The sequence below is a fragment of the Symphalangus syndactylus genome, chromosome 8 (genome assembly GCF_028878055.3).
Source record: "Symphalangus syndactylus isolate Jambi chromosome 8, NHGRI_mSymSyn1-v2.1_pri, whole genome shotgun sequence".
In the NCBI taxonomy this organism is placed as follows: domain Eukaryota; kingdom Metazoa; phylum Chordata; class Mammalia; order Primates; family Hylobatidae; genus Symphalangus; species Symphalangus syndactylus.
The window spans coordinates 78,372,667-78,396,697 of record NC_072430.2 but is presented as its reverse complement, the minus strand read 5'-3'; the positions used below and the strand labels follow the sequence as shown (position 1 = coordinate 78,396,697).

The window sequence follows — 24,031 nt, the reverse complement described above, 5'->3', positions numbered from 1 at the left end:
ACTAGTTCAACCATTGTGGAAGTCAGTGTGGCAATTCCTCAGGGATCTAGAACTAGAAATACCATTTGACCCAGCCATCCCATTACTGGGTATATACCCAAAGGACTATAAATCATGCTGCTCTAAAGACACATGCACATGTATGTTTATTGTGGCACTATTCACAATAGCAAAGACTTGGAACCAACACAAATGTCCAACAACGATAGACTGGATTAAGAAAATGTGGCACATATACACCATGGAATATTATGCAGCCACAAAAAATGATGAGTTCATGTCCTTTGTAGGGACATGGATGAAACTGGAAACCATCATTCTCAGTAAACTATCGCAAGGACAAAAAACCAAACACCGCATGTTCTCACTCATAGGTGGGAATTGAACAATGAGAACACATGGACAGAGGAAGGGGAACATCACACTCCGGGGAGTGTTGTGGGGTGGGGGGAGGGGGGAGGGATAGCATTAGGAGATACACCTAATGCTAAATGACGAGTTGATGAGTGTGGCACACCAACATGGCACGTGGATACATATGTAACAAACCTGCACATTGTGCACATGTACCCTAAAACTTAAAGTATAATAATAATAATAAAAAAAAGAAAACCTTAGTCTTTCTGGCCTGAAGAACCAGACCTCAACCACAAGCAGTAGGAAGTGAGGGGGCAGGCTGGGTGCGGTGGCTCATCCTGTAATCCCAGCACTTTGGGAGGCCTAGGTGGGTGGATCACCTGAGGTCAGGAGTTCGAGACCAGCTTGACCAATATGGTGAAACCCCGTCTCTACTAAAAATACAAAAATTAGCCAGGCATGGTGGCATGTGCCTGTAGTCCCAGCTACTCAAGAGGCTGACACAAGAGAATTGCTTGAACCCAGGAGGAGGAGGTTGCAGTGAGCCAAGATTGTACCACTGCACTCCAGCTTGGGTAACAGAGCAAAACTCTGTCTCAAAAAAAAAAAAAGGAAAGACAAAAAAAGAAAAGAAAGTGAGGGGGCAATCCCACAAAAGAGAGAGTCAGAGAGGAGAACTCCCAAATTCTATGTAAAAGAACTGCCCAAATCTCCATCTGATTGCTGATTAAGCATGTGTGGGGCAGACTGCAAGCAGCTCAGCTAAAGATAAAAGGGCTAAACTGAAATTTGAGTTGCCAACCAGGAGACAGAATTTGCAGGCTGAGTACAACCAACTAAATTATCTGCTAAAACAAGAATTATCTATGTGTTCTTAGGTGAATTTTGGTGGTTTGTAGCTTTCAAGGAACTGGTTCATTTCCTCAAAAATCATAGTTTTGAGCCATCTTCTGTGGACTAGATTCCCATGTCAGTTGTTTACAAAACCTTTTTGCAGTGCTCTTTTGCTGTCCTAAAAGAGCACTATCCAGTGGCCAGCATGGAAACTGAGCAGTAGTCTACTCTATAGGTTAGTTCTCAAAGGCTTTGGTATGCTGTTTAGGGTCAGATACACCTATGCGCAGCTTAGGGTAGGCCCAGGCATTCTTACACAACTTCATGGGATTTCTTTCTTGAGCTACCTCTGCTCCTCAATTCTCCCTGACATTCTGGCTTCCAGGGATCCCCCTTCCAGGTCCTCTAGCTAGAACAACAGAGCCTTGGTGGTCTCCCTTCTTTGCCCAACTGCTTCCCACATCTGGGTCTGCCTCTGAAGCCAAGAGGCAGGAAAACAGAGAGAGGGCAAAAAGCAACAGAATTTCTCCTATGGTATTTGGACCACAGTTCCTCTAGTGGGAGAGAATTCCCTTCCCTCAGAGTTTTAGATGCCTCCCAACAGCTGCTACCATCATCACATAACCATCACAAGATGGCAGATTCAGGACTGGAGTTTGCCTGGGAGCTGGGACAAGACAGAAAGAAAGCAGAAAAAAAAAAATTCCCAGGAGATTTCACACATGCTATGTCTTGTTGGTGCCCACCTTCCCTCTCCTCAGACAAGAAAAAGAAGGTTTCTCTTGGAGCTCTTTCTGTTGACACCCAGTACACGGTTTGGGATTCATGCTGTTTAACACCAGGCTGGATGAAATGAGAAAAACAAGAACAACAACAACCATGAAACTCACTCCTGGATCATTCCTACTTTGACTTCTGGGGTTTTTTTGCCCTGCTGACTGCTCTGTTTTACTTTTAAGACTCCTCAGAAAGCTGCTCCATGCAGTCTTTCCAGATTTTTAGTTATATTCAGAGAGAAAGACAGAGTAGCGTTTACTTATTCCATATTACCTGCAACCAGAACCAGCTTCCATTAAATGTTAATGAACTATGCTCTAATTATTTAATTTTTAATTTTTAAAAAATGTTTTGAGACAGAGTCTGGCTCTGCCACCCAGGCTGGAGTGCAGTGGTGCAATCTCGGCTCATTGCAACCTCCGCCTCCCAGGTTCAAGTGATTCTCCTGCCTCAGCATCCCAAGTAGCTGGGATTACGGGTGCCTGCACCACACCCAGCAAATTTTTGTATTTTTAGTAGAGACGGGGTTTCACCATATTGGCCAGGGTGGTCTCGAACTCCTGACCTCAAATGAATTGCCCTCCTTGGCCTTCCAAAGTGCTGGGATTACATACGTGAGCCACGGCGCCCGGCCACTCTAATTATTATTACAAAGATGCTAAACATGCTTAAGGATTTTTTTAAAACTTGAAAGTAAAGAATAGAGAAATGGGAGTTATACAGAACGAACCAATGGAACTTGTAGAGCTTAAAATTATAATAAATTAAAATATTACTAGATGAGATTAATAGCAGATTAAATCATGCAGAAGAAAAGATGAGTGAACTTGAGGACATTACAGTAGAAACTATCATAATAGTCATAGAAACTACATCTTCAACTGAACCCCCATGTAACAAATATTTTCAGTGGCAAATACATGTAGATTCATTATAGCAGATTTCCCATTTGGATGGGAAATTTGAGTAAAATATAAATATTTGTCATACCAAATATTCATATAGTGGGTATAGAAATACAGGTATGCTGGGATCTTGTCTGGTTTACTGGTTACAAACCAGTGTTTGTTTCTCACCAGGTAGCTCCAGGTGAGCCCACAAAATAAACGTGGCTCACAGTTCAGTCTCTCACAAGAAACTGTATTGATCCATATCCTGGAGCAGCAGGCAGCTCAATGCCATCCTAAACTCTGGGTAGGGAGTGGAGTAGCATTTTTCAGACTCATAGCCTTAATAAGGAGTCCAGTTCCTGCTCCCCAAATGGATCTTTTTCACCTGCACGCCTATATTCTCATGGATGTTAACACTCTAGCCTCTAAGGTGTATATCTGGTCCAGAATCCCCCAACTGACACAGAGATGAGGAGGACTGTGTGGGCCCTCTCTTCATTTTTGGTACCTGGTGATTTTCTCTTCTTGTATTTGAACTTAGCTATATATGTCTTGAATGTTTAAATATTTTATCCAACATTTCTCAAGTTTTGGAGTGGAAAGAGGGAATTCCTATATCTGCTCAGTTTGTCTTCTGGCCAGAAGTTCTATATATAAGAAAATAACCGATAAGAGTACTACCCAAAAATAAATAACAGCAGCAGCAGCAATAGTCAAAGAAGCCTGTCTCCAGGTTGCAATGAATTCTCAGAAGAAAAGTAATCTCAATTTTGTTTTAAGAATATTAACAAAACTGAAAAAATGCATCTAAGCATTGAAAATCTGAACTTGACCTTCAAAAGAATCATGACCCTCTCACAATTGTATAATACTTATCTCAAAAAATAGGTTTATAATAAATAAATATTTTTCATTTTAATAGAACAATATTTTTACTAATTATAATTCCCCAAAACAGATGTTATCATTCCCATATTACATCTACACAAAATATAGTTTGTCATCCTAATATTATTTATATGATAAAATTACCTTTGTGCTTATTTAGAAGCTTGTAGCCCTCACAGTATCTGCCTGATGAAGTCAACATCTTGGCTGTGTCGAGATAGGAATATGCTGCAGCAAAATCAAACTCCTTTTTACCATCCCACCAACGTTTCTGCTTAGCATAGTTCTTCATGTCTGAGTGTTCTCGGTCAATCTTGGTTGTTATGGAAAGTTGATTAGAAATATTACGAACTCCCTCTATTTTCAAAGAAGAAGAGGAAAAAGGAGAATAATAGTCATATTTAACATAAAGCATGTATCTGTACATCATGATTCCTAATCACTATGTAAATGTAAATATAGACTTCTAAATTTTGTGCCACAGGCATCTATTACATATTCAAAAAGATAAATGAATTATTTTTAAAATTAAACTGATTTTGAGATAATTATAGATTCACATGCAGTTATAAAAAAATAATACTGAGAGATACTGTGTACCCTTTACCCAGTTTCCCCCAATGGTAACATCTTGCCAAACTGTAGTATAATATCACAACCAGAATATTGGTATTGCTATAGTCAAGATAAAGAATACTTCCATCACCACAAGGATCCCTCATGTTGCCCTTTTATAGCCACACCTACTTATCTCCCACCCCAAATCCTTCATTAACCTCAGGTAACAGCTATTCTGTTCTCCATTTCTATAATCATAATTTCAAGAATGTTATATAAATGGAATAATATAATATATAAACTTTTGGATTTTTTCACTGAGCACAATTCTCTAAAGATTCATCTATGTTATTGTATATATCAATAGTTTATTATTTTTATTGTGAGTAATATTCCATGGTATGAATGTATGATAATTTGCTTACTTATTCACAAGGTAAAGGATATCTGAATTGTTCCTAGTTTTTGCTAATCATGGAAAAAGCTGCTATACTTGTGTACAGGTTTTTGTGTAAACGTATGTAAGTTTTTATTTCTCCGGGATAAATGCACAGGAGTACAATTGCTAAGTTGTATGGTAGTTGCATGTTTAGTTTTTTTTTTTTAACTGACAAACTATTTTCTAGAGTGGCTAGCTATACATTCTTACCTTTATTTCAGTCACTGTGATAGAGGTGTAGTAAAATCTAATTGGGGTTTTGTATTTCCCTAATGGCTAATAATGTTGAACATCATTTCATGCTTATTTCAAATCTGTATATCCCTTTGGGTGAAATGACTCTTCATATCTTTTGCCTATTTTCTAACTGGATTTTTTTTTACTATTGAGTTTTGACTGCTCTTTATATATTCCAGATAGTAGTCCTTCCTATAAATTTTTTTAAATTATACATAAGTCTAGAACCAAAATATATGACTTCCAAAAATATTATGGCATGAAGCTATAAACAAAGTTTTCAACTAAAATACAAAATAGAAAAAATAAAAGCCTGTCTTAGAGATTATACTAAATGAAACAGATCATGATCAATAAAAATTGATAATGTTTTAAAAATAGCTGAAATGACAGTCTGTCAAGTAAAAATCAATGAAATTACTCTAATGAGGTCATACTTGGGATACCCTCATTACAAAAACCAGATCCAAGTCATGATAGAATCAGATGGAAGAATTTTCTTTTCTTTCTTTCCCCCTTCCCCTTCCCTTTTTTCTTTTCTTTCAACAGGGTCTCACTCTGTCGCCCAGGCTAGAGTACAGTGGCATAATAATAGCTCACTGCAGCCTCGACCTCCTGGGTTCAAGCTATCCTCCCCACCTCAGCCTCTTGAGTAGCTGGAACTATAGGTACACACCACCACACTCAGCTAATTTTTGTATTTTTTGTAGAATTGAAGTCTCACTGTGTTGCCCAAGCTGGTCTCACACTCCTGGGCTGAAGTGATCCTCCCGCCTCAGCCTCCCAAAGTGCTGGGATTATAGGCATGAGCCACCGTGCTCAGCCAATAATTTTCCATCTAATAAATAATTCCCTATCATTTAACAATTTAGTTCTTGGGCTTAGCTAGTAACAGAAAGAGAAACCAGTTGGCAAAATTAATCTACAGCTAGACAATGAGACCCAATGAAGGTGTTCATTTTAGATGGCCAGGTGAGGCTTTTTCAACAAAATGTATTTATTCAGTTCTCTCTTGCACTTAGTACATTTAATAAAATAAAAGTGCTCAATGGTATTATCAAGCCAATTATCACAAAAAGAAAAAGTCTAACTACAATATTATATATTAATAAACATATATGCAAAATATAAAACAAAATTTCCATCAAAACAACTGGTAATGACCTGTGTTGAAAAATAGCACCCAAATCCTCCAAAGTTCAAGGCTACCTTCAGGAAGCCTTTCTGAACTCCTCTAACTCACAATAATAACCTTTCTGTTCTCTAAATGTTCACTGCATCTATGTGTCTGTATCACTCATGCACCATTTAACATTTTCACATGTGTATCTTATCTCTCTAGTAAACTAGGAGTCCAGGAGTTAAATACCCAAGAAGGACATGATTATGCTTAAACATAAGGCCATGTTCTAGGGACGAGATTCAAGATGAAAAGATGTAAATTCTAGGTCTTTCATTTACCACCTTAAATCACTTTACATCTCTGGCTTTCCTCACTTGAAAAATTAGAGGAATATATGATCACAAAGAAAATCAGAATGAAAAATCAAAGCATTCTAAAACAATCAAATAATGTTGTTTTATTCAAAGATATCAAACTTTTGTGTTTTACTATTGTATCAACACAGCTTTTTCAACCACCAACTCACAAACACCTGTCTCTAACCCCACTCCCATTTCCTCACCTCCACACTTACACATAAGATTTTGGAGTGAAGCCCAAAGTTTAAAGGGGAAGAAATTGTAAGGGATTATTAAAGTGAAAAAGTACTATGAAATGGCCAAGAGCTGCAGCAAAGAAAGTATATACAGGTTATATGAAATTCATATTCCCAGAGGTAATGTTACCTTTTTATCTTTTTCAAGAAATCTCTTTAGGGCACTTTTTCATTGTTCTTTCAAATTTTTAAATTTCCCTTGCAGTTCAACCCTTCATTACACTAGATTATTAATCTTGGAAGCAATTAAATGCAATATCTATAGGTAAGGGTGTATTTTATTAATTGCAAAAACAAGTTAAATCACAAAAAGTTGTCCATACCTTGTACTTTTTCTGCTGCCCAGTACTTCCCTGCAGTCTCCAGAATCCAGGCTTCATTCCTATCAGCTATCAGGAAACTGTTGTGATAGCTAAATACCATCCTACCCTCTGTGCAATTTCCACCCTGGCCATATTTTTCTAGTAAGTCAACAATGACATCGACGGCTTTTTCAGCTGTATCAGCTCTTTCAAGGCCAAGTCTAAAACAAAAATATAAAGTTCTCATAATAAAATAAATTTCCATTATTTTTCTTAAATAATTTCATGCTCATGAGATTTTTTAGATTCAAAGTAAAATTTCTTTCAAGTTAACACATGAAATGACATCTAACTTTAAAATTTTTCCTTCTGAAGTCAGTTTGGAATCACGGAAATAAAGTTTCTGGAGTCAAACAAACCTATCAAATTTGAAGTTGGTAATTCACTGTCAAGTTACTTTATCTCTGAACCTCAGATATCTCATTTGTAAAATGAGCACGATAGCCCATGAGGTTATTGTGAGAATTACTTAAGGTGTGATTAAAGTATGTTAGGTACTTCCAATGAATTATAATTTCCTACTTCTTCCCTTCTCCCAAATAATAATATCTGAAAGCTGGGCATGGTGCCTGTGCTTGTAATCTCAGTTACTCAGGAGCTGAGACAGGAGAATGGCTAGAGGCCAGGAGTTCAAGACAAGTGTAAGCAACACAGCAAGACCCTAGTCTCTGAAAAAAAATTTTTTTAATTAAAAATTAGCCAGGTGTGGTGGCATGTGCCTTTGATCCAAGCTACTTGGGTGACTCAGGTGGGATGACTCCTTGAGCTCAGGAATTCAAGGCCACAGTGAGCCATGATCACACCATTATACTCCAGCCTGCATGACACAGTGAGATCTCATCTCAAAAAAATAAAAATTAAGTAATTTAAAAAAACCAAACAAAACTGAGAGTCATGAAATTGCATGCCGGTACTTTAAACCATTTTGACACAAACTGCAAAGTATCAAAGCCCTCTCAAAAATAGGAAAATAAAACAAGTAAGAGTTACACAAAAATTATAAATTTAGACAAGGTCTGTAGTATAAAATGTAACAAAAAATAACCTGACAAGGTCCATTCCTAATAGTGCTTCTTCATCACAAACTTCTTCTCTTCCCCATACAGCTTCATTCCCAATGCAAACTCCATGCTCATTGGCTCCCATTTCTGCCCCCCACAACCACGCTGGGCGACTCAGGACAACAGCATATGTTTCAGGAACTTGATCAATTTCTATATATGTACACTGTAAAAAAAAAAAAAGTCATAGCAAGAACCACAAAACCAGAAAAGTTATCAAAATCCAGAATTTAAAAAAATCAGTCAGAAAACAAAATTGTTATGAAAGAGGTAAAGGAAATATAAGTAAATTGAAATTTTCAATAATAAAGGCATTACCCTTAAAACATATTCAGAATAACCCTAAAATATTTATTCATTCAAATATCTGCTGAGCATTTCCTATTATAAAACATTCTGCCAAGAGATATGTTAGTTACAAAGATGAATCAGATAAAGATCTCACTTTTGAGAAACTAAAACTTCTACATTAAGATAAAATAAAGTATTAGGGTCATGAAGTGAAGACAAGGTGCTATTGGAGCTCAGGAAGAAGGTGGTCTCTAGCTGTAATATATTGAAACATTTTTGTAGATGTGTGAGTTGAAGCTTAAGGAAGTAGTTCTCAACCTCAATATCCAGTGTTTCTTGATTAGTGATATAATTACTCATATGGTAGCCTTCGAATACAAGAGTTTGGTCATAGGAATCTCACATCACATTTTGAAGTCATCCATTAGGTATGTCCACAGCAATGAAAAGAATAAGGACCACTGTTTTACAGGACAGGCTATATTTAAATATGAAGAAATAAAGTGGAAGTGGTATCACAGATGAATAAGTGGTCTTAGCAAAAGAAAAAAATATGGCATAGGATACAGAAAAAAGTCTAATATTTAATATGTTTTAATATTAGAATATCAATAAAATAAAATCTAAAAAGTATGAATTAGCAACAATAGCATAATCTGAAGCTCTCATTTTAAGTTCTACATTAAATGGGTTTTTTAAATAAGTTTTTAAAGGATCCTTTAATTAATGTGAATGCTACCAAGTGACTGCATAAAATGTATATTGATAGTGTTAACATAGGGCCTAATAAAGCTTTTTTGATGTGTCATAAAACTGTCATTTCCAAAGTCTGGGATGACTTTCCTATTCTACATCAAGTAGAACTTATACTAATTCAGAATCAGAATCCTTTTTGTCCATCAAATTCCAGCTAACTCCAAGCTGAATTAAATGTTCATTCCCTTCTGCTGCCACAGCATGCTACTGTTACTTAAATTTAGCATTTAAACCATCCTATTTTATAACGGGGTATAATGTATACACATCTTATTCCTATACTAGACTCTAAGCTCCTGGAACAGAGTCTTGACAGCTGACTTTAAATCTCTTGCCCTATCTAACATGCTTGCATATGGAAAGCATTCAAATGTTTATTCAAATAATGGATAATTTTATTACTGTTATTTCAACTTCCTCCAAATCACTGAAATAAAAGATCACAGTTTATTTCTGACTCATTTATTTTTCAAATGTAAATTCCTCAATTTTAACTTCTACAGTTTCTTCCAAATTGCTATTTACAGAAATAACTTTATGATATTTTTAAAAGGCATATTGCTAACAAAACATTTATTTCACCTACCTTAAGACGTTCTCCCAGGTTATCATGAACTGCAGCAGGAAAATAAACCACCTCTTGTACTTCATCACAGAGTCTATCTGAATTTTTTCCAAAAATAATCCTGTTATTGACTGTTGCTGGAGGTAACGCCACGAAAGTGTCACAGGAAAAAGGTTCCATTTTTTTAACTAAAAATTATACAGATGTTTTAAAATAAAAAAACACTTTTAAGTATATAAAAATAAAGTTTTACTCAATGACCAAAGGATATTATTGCCATATCTAATTAAGGATGTTCATTAAAGCTTTGATTTTTTTATTTTTATTTTTTGGAGACAAGGTCTAGCTCTTTCACCCAGGCTGGAGTGCAGTTGTATGATCAGGGCTTACTGCAGCCTGGAACTCCTGGGCTCAGGAGATCCTCCCCCTTCTGCCTCCCAAAGCCCTGGGATTACAGCCATGAGTGACCATGCTTGGCTGTTCATTAAAGTTTTAAATTTTGTATACTATAGCCTAAAAATCAGTAAGAATATGACTTGGGATCGATCTTGTACTACAACTCAGTAAGAAAATGGCAATGAGAACTACCTTCATCTAGTGTATAGTTCACATTTATTCTCTACGACCTTTCTCTCCTAAAGTCTTCCCTGAATTTTGTTTCACCATTTCCGTATTTGGGAATCCGTGTACCTAGCTCTACTGTTGTAAAGGCTAGATTCCACTACATTTGTGTATATATAAGTCTCTTTACTGGACAATGAGATCCTTGAGCGCTGGGAGTATGTCTTACTAATCTTTGTATTCTCATTGCTGGAACTTGTCTTATGGAAAAAAATCTTATGTGCCCAGTACTTCCTCAAAGGAAGGAAGAAGGGGTCTTATTTGAGCTGGGAAATAATACAGATTATAATTCTGATGAGACTGAAATTTTGAAACCGACTCATTGATTCAGACAAAAATGTCAATATAATTCCAAATTGCTGATATTTCTAGGAGAAAGTTCACATATTTAATTTATAAATCGCAATTATATACTTTAATATCTAGATTACCTCTTCAGTTGTAACTTGGAAAATCTTAGATCTTCACTTATAATAGAACACCTAAAGGTCCTTATTTTGCTGCCAGAACAGACACATTGTTTTACAGAGTTTCCTTCTTTCCTTTAATAATGACAAAACCTTACAATGGCTTTACACAGGCAGATGCTAGCAATTTAAAAACAAAATTTAAATATAATAAATGTTTCCTTAAAAAGAAAACAAAATGACTAAATAAAAACTTCAGCCTGAAACTCCTAATGGTTTTCCTCTTCTCCTCAGTGACGAGAAGTCTGATGTCTTGATGGTTCTGTTATTTTCTTTCTGTATTTCAACGCTTATGTCCTGGATCTCCTTCTATTTGTGTTTTATAGTTAGTTCCATCACTATATAACTTTGGCAGACTATTTAATCTCTCTCTTCCCTATGCCTTCTGCCTCATCAGAAAAATAAAAGACACTATTTGATGGGCTGTTATGAGAACTTAATAAGGCAACACGTAAAGTGTTTTGCACAGTGCATAGAACATAGTAGATACTCACATGAAAGCTGTTATTGTTATTATTTGGTAGGAGAGAAAATTTCTCATAAAGTCTTGTTCTTTTTTTTTTTTTTGATGGAGTTTAACTCTTGTTGCCCGGGCTGGAGTGCAATGGCGCAGTCTCGGCTCACTGCAACCTCTGCCTCCTGGGTTCAAGTGATTCTCCTGCCTCAGCCTCCCAAGTAGCTGGGATTACAGGCGCGTGCCACCACACCCGGCTAATTTTTTATATTTTTAGTAGAGACGGGGTTTCACCATGTTGGCCAGGCTAGTCTTGAACTCCTGACCTCAGGTGATCCACCCACCTTGGCCTCCCAAAGTGCTGGGATTACAGGGGTAAGCTACCGCGCCCGGCCAAGGTTTATTCTTAACATTACCGTGATAGAGAACTTGGTTGGTGCATCACCTGCTGCAGTAGCAGCCACGTCCACTCAAAAACCTGGAGTCCCAAGGGCCATCAAGCTGCAATAGGTAACCTGAGTTGCCTAACTGGGGTCGTAGGGAAAGCTAAGGAAACTTGCCCCCTGGTTAGAATGGCACCTAGCCCACTGAGGAGGTGAAGCCTTGAGAGATTTTACCAACTCCTAAAGCGTTATTCGTCATTCAATAAGTATTTATTGAACGTCTTTCGGCGCCAGCACCGTACAGCTGGGGACAAAATAGACAGGGCCTCCGTTCTTGCAGAGCTGCCTGTCATTCTATTTCACGCGCTCTTAGTTCAGCTGGCGCTTTCAGAAACATCATATCGTTGGATTCTCGCAAGCATACTACGGTTAGGGCCGGAATTATTATCTTCATAATATAGATGAGAAAAACAGTGCAGAAAAGTTTTTGCAGCTCGAGTCAGAGTTCACAGAAAGTAATGGGCTCGCGCTTCAAGCACCTTTGGTCGAAGGGCAGCCGCGGTCCACCCCGCACCCCGGCCCTGCGCGCTCAAACCGCAGCCGGTGCAGCTGGGCTCCGGAGACCCTCGGTCAAGCAGTGCCGCGCCACAGTCGGGTCTTCCCGGTTTCTGTCTCAACTATGCACGCCCCTCCCCCGTGCACGCCCCTCACCTGGCCTCCCAGCTACCCGAAGTGACAGGTGGACGTAGGGAGGAGTGGCCGGTGGAGGCATCAGTTGCCGGAAGCTGTCACCTTTGATCTCGGAAGTTCCCCTTGCTGCTGGAAACGCAGTTCCGGTTGGGAGGCTGAGTTTGTTTACGTTGCCTTCAGATCTAGCTCCTGCATTCCCTAGTTCCAGTTCCAAGATGGGGAAATCCTTCGCCAACTTCATGTGCAAGAAAGACTTTCATCCTGCCTCCAAATCCAATATCAAAAAAGTGAGTAAACAGACCCGGGGAGGGATCAGGCCCAGGAGGACTGCCTTCCCAGAGGCTGCTGGAAGTGAAAGTGGTGGTGTCTCTTAGATCCCTAGAACAGCCTCCGCTTCTCTAGGCCTAAAGCCCTGGTGGTCTTGCCTTTCTCTGCTGAGCAGCTCGCTGACGCAGCGGGTCCTCAGCGTTTATTCTGCAACAGCGAGGAGACCGGTGGCCTAGAGAATCTTTGTCGGCCAGAATGTAAATCCATAATATGTGAAGACTAATGTCAAAATTCCTCGGTACTTCCCTCAGCTGATTCTGGTTTTTTGTCTTTTCGAATCCCAGGGATCACGGCTTCTGAACTCTACTTTTCTGTACAAAGAAGTCTCCCCGTTTATTTAAGATAGATCTTTAAAAAATTTACCCAATAATCTAGTGTATTTTTGATGACCTCGTTGAAGTTTAGTGTTTTACATAATTACAGGTTTACCAGGTGTAATACCTTAGTGAATATCATAGTAATGAAAAGCAGAAGAGTGAAGTAGAAAGAATCGGCTTTGGAGTCAAACCTGGATTCTAGTTATTCGAGCAGTCACTTTTAGCCTTAAGACCTTGCACAAAATATTTTTAATATCTGACCCTCAGTCTTCTAATCTGTAAATTAAGGATGATTGACTTAATTGTGAGGATTAAGTGAAATAGTGGAGATGAAGGATTTGAAACAACGTAGGCATCTATCACTGTGTCCACTACAGAGAGGAGGTGCTCAATAAAATGTTGATTGCCCCTACACAGAAACTTGTGAAAATAACTAAGCTTTTATTTGTTTTTAGAACGAGTTGAGGTGATGAGATATTGCTATGTACTCTCACTTCTAGACCAGTGATTCTCAACTTTTTTTCACTGTTACCTTCCTAAGGAGTCTTATTAAACATTTTTTCTTAATAACTCCCCCATGAAATTTTAATAACACAGATACACCTTGAAAGCTCTTTGGTAATCATCCAGCCCCATCTCCTCATTTTATAAATGAGGAAACAAATTTGCCAAGAGTTACACAGCTAGTTAAATGTTGTACCAGAACTAGGATCTGGAACACCTGATTAACCCAGTGATTTTTTTCCACTGCACCAGTGTGTGTTTGTGTGGTTGCAACTGTGGGAGGGAGAGGTTTCTTGTGTTTGGTTGGCTCAATAACTTCTGACACCAAACACAGACATTTCCTTTCTCTGCATACTTAGGGGGTCAGCTGTAACTATTTTTACAAGAATGAAGAGATTAGATGGAATTCAGGTGCTTGCTTATTTGCTGTTTAGAGACAAATATACCTGAGAAATCATAATTTTTTACTGGAACTTTTGACATTTCGCTGTATAAATTTCAATGTGTCAGCTTTCTTACAAGAAACAAGAAATCCACGGAGAATAACTTTTGCAAGTCCGCTATGAGAAATTCAGTAAAGCAGTTATAGGCTTAGAACCTACATTCTTCTCATCCTTGTAAAGTGTTATGCAAAATGTACCAAATATTGTTGGCCTCTTTGATCTGTTTTATACTTTTCCCAGGATAGAGGAGAAGAATGAAATGTTTTTGATTAGCAGACCTTTCTAGATAGTTAACACTTTATGGGGAGAGGGGATGACCTCTAGCATTCTTTATTAACTAAGGATAAAGGAACTATATTAAGTGAAGATAAATAGAAAAATTTATCAGGGTAGGAGGAAACTTTTGGAGGTGATGGATATGTTTATAGTGTAGATTATGGTGATGGTTTCACAGGGATATACTTGTCACCAAACTCAGGTTGTATACATTAAATATGTACAGCTTTTTATATGTCATACTCCAGTAAAGTTTTTTTTTTTTTTTTTTTTAAGAAATAGAAGTGGAAGAAACAAAGGAGTTTGATCAAAGAGTGCAAAAGGGTTCCACCATGAAAATTTTAAGGACCAGGTATGGTGGCTCATACCTATAATTCCAACACTTTGAGAGGCCAGGAATTCAAGACCAGCATGGGCAACAAAGTGAGACCCCATCTATATTTAAAAAGAAAGAAAGAAAATTCTAATTGTAAAATTAGGCATGTTGGGTTTATTAAAGTCCAGTAGGTTCTTTTTTTCCTTGTTTGTTTTCAGTTTCCCAAGCTTATAAAAAGTCTGATAGGTTTTAAGGTCTCATTTGTTCACCAAAAATAAGAGTGAATGCTGTATATCTGCTAGTCACTCTGTTATGTATTGTTATGCGCTGCCTCAATCATTTATGTCACAGGATACACTGTTTTGTTCAGCTGTTCTTTCTTTTTCTTGATTTTGTTAATGAAGGAAGCAGTTAATTTACATTGTGGTCCAAGCTCTTTAGTCTTCTTGTGGACTGGCAAACAGTTCACAAACTGGCTATTGACAATAGTACTACCGTAAACTCCGTTTTTTGTGAAACTCTCTGTTCACTTATCTGTAATAACTACTCTCTTCTAGTTTTCCAGCTCTCTTATTAGACTGTTCTTTTCCCATCAACTTCACTGGATCTTTATTCTTAGCCTGCTCCTAAAATATAAGTGTTCCCCAGAGTTTCATCCTTGGCCCACTTCTTGCTTACTTAGTATGCTTGCCCCAAGCAATCACATCCAACTAGCCGGTTTTAATTAGCCTGTTTACTCATGACTCAAATCTGCAGTCCCAGTTTTCTCTTCTTAACTTTGATGTGGCTCAAGACAGCTATCTACTAGACATTTACATCTTCATGTCCTATAGGCATCTCAAACTCAACATATCTGATATAAAAGTTTTTTACCCCAAATCAGCCCTTTTTATACTTGCTATCTCATATGGGTAGAAATACAGATAGTAAAACAATCCTTCATCCTGTTACCCAAACCAGAAGCTCAGGATTCATCCCTTTTCCCATCACTCCTTTATCTAGTCAATCACTGAATGCTATTGGTCTTACCTTCCAAATATCTCTTGAATCCATCTTTCCTTTCTGTCACTGCTGCCTGTGCCTTAATTCAGACCCTCATCATCTTTCACCTATATCGTTGCATTTCCTAAGTGGTTCTACTGCCTCCAATCTTGAGTCCTCTCAAATCCATTCACTACACAGCCATCAGAATAGTCATTTTTCATTTTAACAGCTCTGCTGAGATAAATTTACCTATCATACAAACACTCATGTAAAATGTACAATTTAGTGGTTTTTAAAATATATTCATGGAGTTAAGTAATCATTACCACAATTTTAGAACTTTATCATCACCCCAAAAAGAAACCCCTGCCAGGCACGGTGGCTCACGCCTGTAATCTCTGCACTTTGGGTGGCTGAGGGGGGTGGATCACCCGAGGTCAGGAATTCAAGACAGCCTGGCCAACATGGTGAAACCCTGTCTCTACTAAAAATACAAAAATTAACTGAGTGTGGTGGCGGGCGCTTGTAATCCCAGCTACCTGGGAGGCTGAGGTAGGAGAATCACATGAACCCGGGAGGCAGAGATTGCAGTGAGCCAAGATTGTGCCACTGCACTTCAGCCTGGGTGACAGAGTGAGACACTGTCTCAAAAAAAAAAAAAAGAAAGAAATCCCCATACCTGTTAGTCACTCCCATTTCTCCTTAACTCTTCTCCCTCTCTCCAGCCCTAGGCAAGCACTAATCTACTTTCTGTTAGTGGATTTGCCTATTCTGGAAATTCATTTAAATGGAATCATGCAATCTGTGGTCTTTTGTGACTGGCTACTCTCACCATAATGTTTTTTGAAGTTTATCCATGGTATGGCATGTATCGGTACTTTTCCCTTTTTATTGCTAAATAATATTCCATTGTATGGATGTAAGTTATTTCGATAGAATTGTCTTTTTTTAAGCACAAATCTGATCTTTTTCAGCCCCTTATTAAAATATTACAGGATCGAGTCCAAGTAATCTCATTCCATCATTTTTCTCCTTCTCCCCTCCTACTATTCTCCCACCTCAGATTTATTTATTTATTTATTTATTGAGATGGTGGCTCACTCTGTTGCCCAGGCTGGAGTGCAGTGATGCAGTCTCAGCTCACTGAAGTCTCTACCTCCCAGGCTCAGGTGATTCTCCTGCCTCAGCTTCCCGAGTAGCTGGGATTACAGATACACACCACCACGCCTGGCTAATTTTTGTATTCTTAGTAGAGATAGGGTTTCATCATGTTGGCCAGGCTGGTCTCGAACTCCTGACTTAAGGTGATCTGCCCGCCTCTGCCCAACCTCAGATTTTATATGTTAGTAATATTGAACTACTTACATTCTATTTTATATCTCTGGGCCTTTGCCTGAGTCATCCTCTCTGCCAGTAATATCTTGGCCTGTTTTTTTCCTTGGCCATGCCTTGATCCTTTTAGAAACCCTGCCAAATGTGTGTGAAATTACCTGTGTATTGAGTTCTCGCGGCAAAGTTTTTAATAGCAAAATACTGGAAATTTCTTAAGTGCTCATTTATACAGTAGGAGATAAATAAATTATAAATTATGGTATAGTCCCACAATATGCAACTTTACCACCCAAAAGAAGAAAGTGTTTGTTTACTGATCCGTATTAGTCTTGTATTAGTATTAGTCTGTTCTCATGCTGCTATGAAGAAATACCTGAAACTGGGTAATTTATAAGGAAAGAAGTTTAATTGACTCGCAGTTCTGCAGGGCTGGGAGGCCTCAGGAAACTTAAAATCATGGCAGAAGGGGAAGCAAACACGTCTTTCTTCACATGGTGACAGCAAGGAGAAATGCTGAGCAAAAGAGGAAAAGCTCCTTTTCTGATGGTTTTATCCCAGATTTCGTGAGAACTCACTCACTATCACGAAAACACCATGGAGGTAACAGCCCCTATGATTCAATTACCTCCCATCGGGTCCCTCCCACAATACGCGGGGATTACGGGAACTACAATTCAAGATGAGATTTGGGTAGGGACACAGCCAAACCATATCATTCCACCCCAGCCCCTTCCAGATCTCATGTCCTCACATTTCAAAACACAATCCTGCCCTTACAACAGTCCATCAAAGTCTTAACTCATTCCAGCATTAACTCAAATGTCTAAGTCCAAAGTCTCATGTAAGACAAGGCAAGTCCCTTCCACCTATGAGCCTGTAAAATCAAAAGCAAGTTAATGACTTCCTGGATACAACAGGAGTACAGGCATTGGGTAAATACACCCATTCTTAATGGGACAATTTGGACAAAACAAAGGGGCTATAGGCCCCATGCAAGTCCAAAATCCAATAGGGCAGTCATTAAACCTTAAAGTTCCAAAAGGATCTCCTTTGACTTCATGTCTCATATCCAGGGTGTGCTGATGCAAGAGGTAGGCTCCCAAAGCCTTGGGCAGCTCTGCCCCTGTGGCTTTGCAGGGTATAGCCCCCTTCCTGGAAGCTTTCATGGGCTAGTGTTGAGTGTCTGTGGCTTTTCCAGGCACATGGTGCAAGTTGGTGGATCTACTATACTGGGGTCTGGAGGACAGTGGCCCTCTTCTCACAGCTCCACTAGGCAGTACTCCAGTAGGGACTCTGTGTGGGGGCTCCAACCCCACTTTTCCCTTCCGCACTGCCCTAATAGAGGTTCTCCAAGAGGGTTCCACCCCTGCAGCAAACATCTGCCTGAACATCCAGGTGTTTCCATACATCTTCTGAAATCTAGGCAGAGGTTTCCAAACCTCAGTTCTTGCCTTCTGCGCACCTGCAGGCCCAACATCACATGGAAGCTGCCAAGGTTTGGGGCTTGCATTCTCTGAAGCAATGGCCATAGCTGGAGTGGCTGGAATGCGGGGCACGAAGACCAAAGGTTGTACACAGCAGTTGGGAGGCTGGACCCGGCCCAGGAAACCACTTTTTTCCTTCTCCTAGTCCTCCAGGCCTGTGATGGGAGGGGCTGCTGTGAAGGTCTCTGACAACCCTGGAGACATTTTCCCTTGTCTTGGTGATTAACATTCGACTTCTCATTTATGCAAATTTCTGCAGCCGGCTTGAATTTCTCCCCAGAAAATAGGGTTTTCTTTTCTATTGCATTGTCAGGCTGCAGAATTTCCAGAATTTTATGCTGTGCTTCCTCTTGAATGCTTTACTGCTTAGAAATTTCTTCTACCAGATACCTTAAGTCATCTCTCTCAAGTTCAAAGTTCCACAGATCTCTGGGGCAGAGGCAAAATGCCACCAGTTTCTTTGCATAGCAAGAGAGACTTTTACTCCACTTCCCAAAAGGTTTCCCATCTCCATCTGAGACCACCTCATCCTGGACTTCATTGTGCATATTACTATCAGCACTTTGGTTAAAGCCATTCAACAAGTCTCTAGGAAGTTCCATACTTTCCTACATCTTCCTGTTTTCTGAGCCTTCCAATTCTCTAGGAAGTTCCAAAGTTTCCATTTTCCTGTTCCAACCTCTGCCTGTTACCCGGTTCTAAAGTCACTTCCACGTTTTCAGGTATCCTTTTAGCAGCATTCCATTCTACCTATACCAATTTACTATATTAATCTATTCTCACACTGCTATGAAAAAATAACCAAGACTGAGTAATTTATAAAGGAAAGAGGTTTAATTGACAGGGCTGAGAAGGCCTCAGGAAACTTACAATCATGGCAGAAGGGGAAGCAAACATGTCCTTCTTCACATGGTAGCAGTGAGGAGAAGTGCTGAGCAAAAGAGGAAAAACCCCTTATAAAACCATCAGATCTCGTGAGAACTCACGCACTGTCATGAGAACAGCATGAAGTGTAACCACCCCCACAATTCAATTACATCCCACCGGGTCCCTCCTATGACACATGCGGATTATGGGAACTACGATTCAAGATGAGATTTGTGTGGGGACACAGCCAAACCATATCAGATCTCCATGGTATATAATTTTATTTTATACATATTTTGTGTGCATATGTGTCTGTTTGCGTAAAGTATGTTACCATTTATATAAGAAGAATGTTGTATATGTTCTTTTGCATATATATATATATTAGAACATCTTGGAAGGATATATAAGAAATGTATAACATTGACTACCTATGAATATAGTTAACATAATTTAAACTATAAATACAGCTTTTAAAAAACCAAAACTTGCTATAAAGCATTCTATGGACTGGGCACGGTGGCTTACGCCTGTAATCCCAGCACTTGGGGAGGCTGAGGCAGGTGGATTGCCTGAGGTCAGGAGTTCAAGACCAGCCTGGCCAACATAACGAAACCCCTTCTCTACTAAAAATACAAAAAAATTAGTTTGGTGTGGTGGCAGGCTCCTGTAATCCCAGCTACTCCGGAGGCTGAGGCAGGAAAATCACTTCAACCTACTCCGGAGGCAGAGGTTGCAGTGAGCCAAGATTGTGCCATTGCACTCCAGCCTGGGTGATAGCCAGACTCCGTCTCAAAAATAAAAAGAACTTGTATCAAGGCACTTCAGATTTTTCAGGTGTTAATTTGTAATGATGTAATTATGGCCAAATTGGATTATGTTGTAAACTTTCAGCCAAGTTTATCCAGCTCTTGGCCTGTGGGTCACACATGGCCCAGGACGGCTTTGAATGCGGCCCAACACAATTTTGTAAACTTTCTTAAAACATTATGAGATTTTTTTGCCTCATTGGCTATCGTTAGTATATTTTGTGTGGCCCAAGACCATTCTTCTTCTTCCACTGTGTATTAGTGTGTTTTCTGTGGCCCAGGGAAGCCAAAAGATTGGGCACTCCTGCTTTAAACAATTGCATTTTATATTTTATTATACAAGAAAAGCAAACTTTGTTTAATTTAAATTCAACAATTTAATTTGCATTTTTACTTCACTAATCTAGGTATGGATGGCAGAACAGAAAATATCATATGATAAGAAGAAACAAGAAGAATTGATGCAGCAATATCTTAAAGAACAAGAATCATATGATAATAGGTAAGAAATTCTGTTACACCAGTATATCTAGAATTATCAATTTCATGGGAATAATTTCCTACTGAATGATATATTAAGTCAGTTTTTTGGAATCAAATACCCAATTATAGGATTCATGTCTTTCCCTGAGGGCTATCTCTTTTACTCTCATACCTGTAGATGGCCACTTTTTCCAGCCTTACCCATAATTCACATAAAATATAGATTCATGTGACTCATATACAGTCTTTGAGCAAGTCTCAAATTAGGCAAAGCTTAGAAGAACAATCATGTCTACACTTGAACTGCTGAGACCTCTTACAAACTTATTTCTTTAACACACTCAAAAGATACCCAGGATACTTTCAAGAGGAAAAGTAAAGTGACTTTGACATGCATGTCATTGTTCTGTTAAAAGCTGTATCATGGCTAGAGTTCTTAATTGGTGTCTTCTAACGTGGTACCTGCCTTTAGCTATTGTGTTTGTATATGCAGATCTAACACTGAAGCTGTTTTCTCTTGGTTAATCAAGCAACTGAATAGTGGTGTTTTGGTAAATTGTCCATGAAGTTCAGTTTTCAATCAAAATATGGAATTTAGCAAAGTAATACTAAACTATTACTACTCTTTAAAATATAATATATTGAGAGGAAAGTTAAAGAAATAAAAGTTAAGTAGCTTTCTCACTAATTTTATTTAATCTTAGTAACTTTTATTGAGTACTCCATGCATGGCAATAAGTGGTATTATAGAGACCTATAAAAGTGTGTGAAGTGTAGTTTCTCTCTACCCTTAAGAAACCCTAGTAAGAGATACAAATGCATATAGTTCAAGGCCAAATATAATAACTGATATATTAAAAACATACACTGCTTTTAAAAATACAGCATGTTAGTATAGGAAAGAATAATTCCATTTAGGATAACGGAAGACTTTATGGAAGAGGTGACATTTAAGCTGAACTCTGAAGAATGATAAGGATTTAGATAGGTGGTTCTCAACTGAGCACCATTTTTTGCATCCCCCCCCCACCCTGCCTGGGAACATGTAGCAATGTTTGGAGACATTGTTTTGACAATGTTTTGATTGTCAGAACTGTGGACTGGGGTGCTATCAACATCTAGTGGGTGGAGACTGGATGCCACAAAACAGCCTACAATGCACAGGACAGCGCCACACAACAAAGAACTATCTAGTTCAAAATGTCAATAGCATCACTGTTTAAAAACCCTAATTTGGTCGGGCGTGGTGGCTCATGCCTGTAATCCCAGCACTTTGGGAGGCCAAGGCGGGCAGATCACCTGAGGTCAGGAGTTCGAGACCAGCCTGACCAACATGGAGAAACCCCATTTCTACTAAGAAATACAAAGTTAGCCAAACCTGGTAGTGCATGCCTGTAATCTCAGCTACTCAGGAGGCTGAGGCAAGATAATTGCTTGAACCTGGGAGGCAGAAGTTGCGGTGAGCCAAGATCACGCCACTGAACTCCAGCCTGGGCAACAAGAGCGAAACTCCGTCTCAAACAACAACAAAAAAACCTTATTTTTATATTATTAATAGTAAAAACATATTGGAAAATGGAGAGGGTGTTCAGGAAACAGTTGCTGAGTTAGAGGGATAAAAACAGAGTGGAGGTGGAAAACTAGGTTTGAAACAGATCACAGTGTTCATGTTTATTCTTTATCTTAAAAAAAAGTTACCATTTTCCCTTTTAATTAATATTTGAAGCCCTGAAAATACCCTGTTTCTCCTTGGACTTTTGCCTAATTTTGATATTCATCAGTAGATCATGCCTGCATCATTTATTTCTGTGATGTTCTAATGGTTATTTTCTATTTCTATCATTCCCTCTACATTTATTAATTTGAATTCCTCTGTAAGGAAGAATTTCCCTTATCTAGTTATTATTAATTTTCTGTCAATATGGACTCATGGCTATTTATTTAATTCTTTGGATGATTATATAATACTATTGTTACTTATTTTCTTGCTCCAGTTGTTTCAGTTTGGGCCATTGAGAGCTCTGTTAGATTGGCTCGTGTATCCATTTAACATGCACCAACGCTGTTTTGTTTTTTTAATGCTGCTTCTGGTCCCACGAGCTGGTCAGACTCGTCTTTTATTTTCCCTGCTGCAACACTGGAATCAACCAGTTTTCCAAGGCACCCAGATTCCTTTCATTGGTGAATGGTATTTAGAAACCACGATCTGAGCGCTAAGTGTGTTCATTGCTACTAACATGTTATTACTTCTAGGTTTGGTCATTTGAATGCAAATTTATCAGTAATTGGTCATTTGCCAAGTGTTTATTTCTTCCTCATTCAAAAGTACTGTTTTTGATAGCCAATTTCATTCTTCAGTAATCTGTTGTTTCTCTTTTAAGTTTTTACTGTCCTAGAGATTTCTTAATGTTTATTGTATCAACCGGTTTATTAGTCACTTTATACTTTTATCCTAAGATGAAAAAAAAATTTTTTTTTTTTTTTTTTTTTTTTTTTTTTTGGAGAGGAAGGTCTCACTCTGTTGCCCAGGCTGGAGTGCAGTGGTATGATTATATCTCACTGCAGCCTCAAACTTCTGGGTTCAAGCAATCCTCCTGCCTCGGCCTCCTGAGTAGCTGGAACTACAGGCACGCACCACCAAACCCGGCTAATTTTTTCTTTTCTTGTAGAGACAGGGTCTCTTGCTCACTGTGTTGATCAGTCTGATCTTGAACTCCTGGACTCAAGCAATCCTCTAGCCTTGGCCTCCCAAAGTGCTGGGATTACAGGCATGAGCCACCACGCCCAGCTGAAAATCACATTTATTATTCTGTCTAGATACATACAAAGATTTTATGGGATGTCAAAAAAATCTATGTAAATTTTTAGTTGAGGTTAAAACAAAAATACCAATATTATACCTTTACCTTTTATATATGTCTTGAATTTTGCATAAAGTGGGAAACAATCTTTTAGTTTGGGTTTTATTATTATTTTTGTTTCAATATAAATGAATTGGGTTGGGCACGATGGCTGATGCCTGTAATCCCAACACTTTGTGGCAGGAGGATTGCTTGAGTCCGGGAGTTGGAGACCAGCATGGGCAACATAGTGAGACTTTGTCTCTAAAAAAAAACAACAAAGAAAGAAAAAAACACATATAAATGAAATGGTTTGTCTGTGGGTTTTTTTGTAAAATATATATTGCATAAAATTTACCATTTTAAGTGTGCAATTCAGTATACCCTTAAATTCAGTGTGGTGAACCATCATCATTTCCAAAACTTTTTCGCTATCTCAAACAGAAACTTTGTGACCATTTAAGAATAATTCCCTATTCCCCTTGGCCTACAGCCCCTGGCAACCACCATTCTACTTTCTGTGTCTGTGAATTTGCCTATTCTAAATGCCTCATATAAATTGAATCATATATTTATTCCTTTGTGTCTGGCTTGTTTCACTTAGTATAATGTGTCCAAGGTTCACATATGTTGTAATATGTATCAGCACTGTATTCCTTTTTGTGGCTGAATAATTCTCTTTTGTATGTACATACCAGATT

At 38.5% G+C, this 24,031-nt stretch overlaps 2 protein-coding genes across 8 annotated transcripts in view; one reads left to right on the top strand and one right to left on the bottom strand.

Moving 5' to 3' along the window:
* The window catches only part of SCRN3 (secernin 3), a 33,387-nt gene extending 20,798 nt beyond the window's left edge, over window positions 1-12,589 (bottom strand). For 2 of the 7 annotated variants that reach the window (XM_055289784.2, XM_055289779.2), the window contains exons 1-5: window positions 12,370-12,589; window positions 9,755-9,921; window positions 8,106-8,287; window positions 7,022-7,221; window positions 3,891-4,103 (exon numbers count right to left, since the gene is read on the bottom strand). In XM_055289784.2, the coding sequence (XP_055145759.2) occupies window positions 3,891-4,103; window positions 7,022-7,221; window positions 8,106-8,287; window positions 9,755-9,921; window positions 12,370-12,589 (982 nt within the window). Of the gene's footprint in view, window positions 1-3,890; window positions 4,104-7,021; window positions 7,222-8,105; window positions 8,288-9,754; window positions 9,922-11,109; window positions 11,111-11,315; window positions 11,596-11,960; window positions 12,343-12,369 lie in introns of those variants that run through there. The other 5 variants (XM_055289780.2, XM_055289783.2, XM_055289781.2 and 2 more) reach the window with 5 other exon arrangements.
* The window catches only part of CIR1 (corepressor interacting with RBPJ, CIR1), a 46,170-nt gene continuing 34,641 nt past the window's right edge, over window positions 12,503-24,031 (top strand). The window contains exons 1-2 of the mRNA XM_055289778.2: window positions 12,503-12,635; window positions 20,415-20,509. Of these exons, the coding sequence (XP_055145753.1) occupies window positions 12,564-12,635; window positions 20,415-20,509 (167 nt within the window). The 5' untranslated portion in view covers window positions 12,503-12,563. The remainder of the gene's footprint in view (window positions 12,636-20,414; window positions 20,510-24,031) is intronic.